The sequence below is a fragment of the Myotis brandtii genome, unplaced genomic scaffold (assembly GCF_000412655.1).
Source record: "Myotis brandtii unplaced genomic scaffold, ASM41265v1 scaffold79, whole genome shotgun sequence".
Classification (NCBI taxonomy): Eukaryota; Metazoa; Chordata; class Mammalia; order Chiroptera; family Vespertilionidae; genus Myotis; species Myotis brandtii.
Window position 1 is genome coordinate 423,741 of NW_005371173.1, and position 4,206 is coordinate 427,946.

Genomic DNA, 4,206 nt, shown 5'->3' on the forward strand with positions numbered 1-4,206 from the left:
TGCGTGCCTAAAGTAATCTTACCTTTCCTGGGAGGAAAAAAAGGTATTTTGCATTTTAATCTATTTACTAGCAACCGCAATCAATCATGTCGAGTCAAAAGTAATGGGTGTGCACCTGGGAGAGGCATCACAGTCCTCACCCCAAAGGCATTAACCACAAACGGTGCGAGCGTGCGTGTGTGTGTGTGTGTGTGTGTGTGCGCGCGCGCACTCGTGCGTGTGCGTGTGTGTCGGGGTAGAAGGAAAGACACGTCAGAAAGGACTGGCAGAGGGGCAGGGGCTGAGAGAAGGACAAAGGTAGAATGAGCACAGAACGCCTCTCTTTCCAGGTCCTCAGTTAAGGCAATATTTTAACAAAGAGATTTTTTTTTTCAAGTTCAGAAAAGACACACCAACAATCCAGAACGTGTTGGGTGGCTAGCAGGTGGTGGAGGAGGGAGTTGATAATAAAATATGTACCCGTTCAGACTGGAGACTGAGTACCTGGGGATTTGGACCTTGAGACAGTATTTGGACCTCAGAGTCAGTATTCAGGCGAGGGGGTGGGGTGGGGTGGAGTAGGGTGGGGGCAGGGTATGGAGCAAGAGCGAAGACCGCCTAAACCTCCTCCCGGGCTGCGCCCCGGCTCTAAGCCACTTTCTGGGCAAAGCGCGCGTGGCCGGCCCGTCCCCTGTCCCCGCTCGTGCGCCGTGTAACTGGCTGGCACACTGAGCGCGCTCACCGATCTTGACTTGCTCGCGGTAGGTCTTTTCGTTCAGGCAAACCCCGCGGCCGTGCAGCAGGGCGTGCAGGGGTTTCTCCTCGTCCTGCCGGGGGAGGCAGCGCAGCCCCTGGGCGCAGCGCTCAGTGTAGACGCCGCACGACTGCCCCTCGGCCAGGGCGCAAGTCATGCAGCAGCCGCAGCCCGGCTCCTTGACCAGCTCGCAGCCCAGGGGGCTGGGGGGGCACATGGAGAGGGCTTTCTCATCGCAGGGCTCGCAGTGCACGAAGGAGCCCAGGCCCTGGGCCGGCCCCGCGAAAGCGGCCAACAGCAGTAGGACTGCGGTGAGCACCATCTTCAAGTCTCCCTTTACCTCGGGGCGGGGCAGGAGAGCGAGAGTGCGGGGAGAAAGGGGCTAGGAGGGCGCCGGGGAAATTGAAAAAAAAATTCTGGCAGGTAGAGCAGGCGCCCTCCCCCAGACAATTGCAAAATGTGGGGAGAGTGAGAGGGCTGGGGTGCCTGCAAGCAAGTCCCGATCACAGGGATTCAAGCCTTGCAACAGGTTGAGGGCAAAAGAGCAGCGCCAGGTGCACGCACCGGACCAACAGCCCCCAAGCCCGACCTGGTCAGAACTGCTGGGGGAAAAGCCAAAAATTGTTCGCCCCAAAGCAACCACCGGAATAAAGAGCTCGGAGGCTGTGGAGGAGAGGGGTGGGGTGGAGAAAAAGAGGTTTGTCTTCAAAAATGTTGTTTAAAATCTAAAGTACACTTCAGCTGCTAGCGGCGCGCGGCTGCCGCGGAACAGGTAGAAGGTGGCGGCTGCAGCTGCAAGGGCAGGGGAAAATATTGAAATCAAGAAAGAAAGAAAGAAAGAAAGGAAGAAAAAAAAACACCCAACCCTAACCCCTCTTTTCTCCCACTCTGCAACCACCTCTTCGAAATTCGCAGGTTCGGCGCGAATCCCGGAGAAGGGTGCAAACGGAGGAGAGGGAAATTAGAAGGAGCAAAAAAGAGGAAAAACCCCAAACCGCTTTGCAGCTTTTCCTAGCTCTTTTACCCCCGCAGAAGTTTCCAAAGAGACTACCGACTCCGGTGGAGCAGGCGCTTTTAAATACACGGCCCTGGCTGCCAGCCAGTTTGTAGCTGCAATTTGAGCTCCCCAACACCCAACCCAGGCAAGGATGCCAAAGAGCTTTGCAGTGCGAACTCACACGGAGTGGGGGTGGGGAGAGGCCTTCGAGACACACAGGGGCTCCCCTTTGCTGCACGAACAGCACCCTCCTCCCCCCCGGAATGTAAGAAAGGGGCACCGGGGACCAGGCAGGGGCTGTGTGAGGGAGGAGGAGGTGTGTGTGTGTGTGTGTGGGGGGGGGGGAAACAGATGGACACAATGAGGAGTAACTCAGTCTCCCCTCCCTTCCCGCCCCTTAACTAGCCCAGACCCAGGCCAGAGGAGAAGTATTTTTTTTTTTATTAGCCAACTGGATATATATGGTGCCCAAGAAATTCTTCCCAAGCTTTGGTAAATGGCTGTCTGCTAGGGTCTAAGTTTGCTGGTGTCTAAGTTACCATGTAAGGTGTGTGTGTGTGTGTGTGTGTGTGTGTGTGTGTGTGTGTTGGGGTTATTAATATAGGATGGCCAGTGATGGGTGGTGACCTGAATGAAAAAGAAAGAAAAAGAAGAAAAACTGGATTTCTCCCCTAAAAGCCTGGGGAAGGGGAATTTAAGCAAGAGTTTCTGTTGTTGGTGGAGTGACTGTCTTCGGCCATATGGTCAAGCAAGACGCGGCCACTTTCCTTCTGCTACATTGTTGGCCCAGGGAAGGTGTGTGTGTGTGTGTGTGTGTGTGTGTGTGTGTGTGTGTGTTGTGTGCACCTGCAGGGGCAGTCAGACCACAGCAGTGAGTTACAGAGATTGGCACTTGGAGGAAACGCTCAGTCTGAAAATCTTGCCTGGCGATCTAAAGTGTCCTGGGTGGGATTTTTAGATGGAAGGCAGATTGGAATAATGCTTTCCCTCCACCTCTTTTTAAAGGGGCACTTCTAATGAGCAGGGCCACATCTTTGGAGGGGATGGGTGACAGTCCAGAAAGACACCCTGTTCTCAGGTTAATTAGCACGCACATGAACGTCCCAACAACATGAGCTGACAGGCCACAGGACTTACTCTGAAGAGATTCTGACCAGGAACATTATTATCCCATTTGAAACACCAGCTAGTCTATTCAGACACCGTGGGCTCCTTCTCTCCTTCGCAAAATGAAAGAAAGCTAAAGTCTTCAAAGAAGGAACATGGCAACTTTATTTATTTTTTTCTGAAATTGACATGGACAGGTTATGGCCCTCACTGCCAGGTCAAAGGAAATGACCCGTCTTTGCAGCCCCATTTGGGAGAAACTGGGGTGGGAGTGTTGCTTCTTACATTTCCCTTGTTCCTTTGGAAGGGGCTGCATTTCATGAAGTTTGCCACTAGACTGCACTCTTATCTATGATAAGAATTCTTTCTGCAGGACTGCTTTTAAGAAAATATTTTTCTTGCTGGTTTGGGTCAGGAGCAATTCTCTCTAGGCTGTTAACACTCCCAGATTCTGATCTCTCTTCTCACTATCTACTTGCCTAAAGGCACAGCTTAAAAAATGAGGCTAAAGTTTAAAGTCCTGCTTTTGCTTGTATTGCCAGAGGGGTTTTAGATGTTGGCTGGGAGAAGGAGGAGGGTCTATGTGTAATGATTAAAAAAAAAAGGAGAAAAAAAAAGAAAAGAAAAGAAAAAGAAAACCAGTGAGGCTCTTCATCATTTCTTCTCCCCTCTGTCTGGGCACTTGGTAAGTTAGGAGGGAAGAATTTGGTTGAAATATTTGAGGAGTGAGGGTGGTCATGTGTTATTTTCTTTTTTGTGTCAAGTTCAGACTAGAACAGCGGCCGAACAGTGTGCTGTGTGTTCCACCCCCTGCTCCTATTTCTGCACCCACTCGGCAGCGAAGCCGACCCCAGGCACACTGGTAGCATTTAAGATGAATGGGGAAATTGTGGTGCTCCTTCCAGAGAAACATGAGTTGCCTGGTTCCAACCACCCCCTGTTCTGAGAGAGACGGCCTCCAGTGACATGTCTTTTTGTCTAGCCAACTTCCAGTGGCTGGAAAATAAAATGTGTGAGGACAGGTAAAAGGAAGAGGGGATGATTCATAGAGAAGACGACAAGGATAGGGAGACAGAAGGGTTGTGGCAGGACCTTGGGGTAGGGCGGCAGAGGGGGCCATGGAGAGAGGGGACCCTGCAGAAATGTAAATGGTAAGTGCCCACGCCGTGTCCGGACTTTGATGTGGGCTTAGTCATGAGGGGTGAGAGCTGATGGGACATGAGCTGCTGTCCAGGGGCCCCTCAGGTAGGCTCCCTGGGAGGGCATGAGAAAGAAATTGCAGTAGCCTGGGATTGTCTAAAGTAATTTTGTCCAAAGGTGGGATACTGGTCAGATGGGTTTGCTTTTACAAGTCCATAATTAATGGATG

General features: G+C 51.9%; 1 protein-coding gene across 1 annotated transcript in view; it reads right to left on the reverse strand.

Annotated features, from left to right (window-relative positions):
* The window catches only part of IGFBP5 (insulin-like growth factor binding protein 5), a 15,765-nt gene extending 13,974 nt beyond the window's left edge, over positions 1-1,791 (reverse strand). The window contains exon 1 of the mRNA XM_005883389.2: positions 722-1,791. Within this exon, the coding sequence (XP_005883451.1) occupies positions 722-1,055 (334 nt within the window). The 5' untranslated portion in view covers positions 1,056-1,791. The remainder of the gene's footprint in view (positions 1-721) is intronic.
* Positions 1,792-4,206: the final 2,415 nt, after the last annotated feature.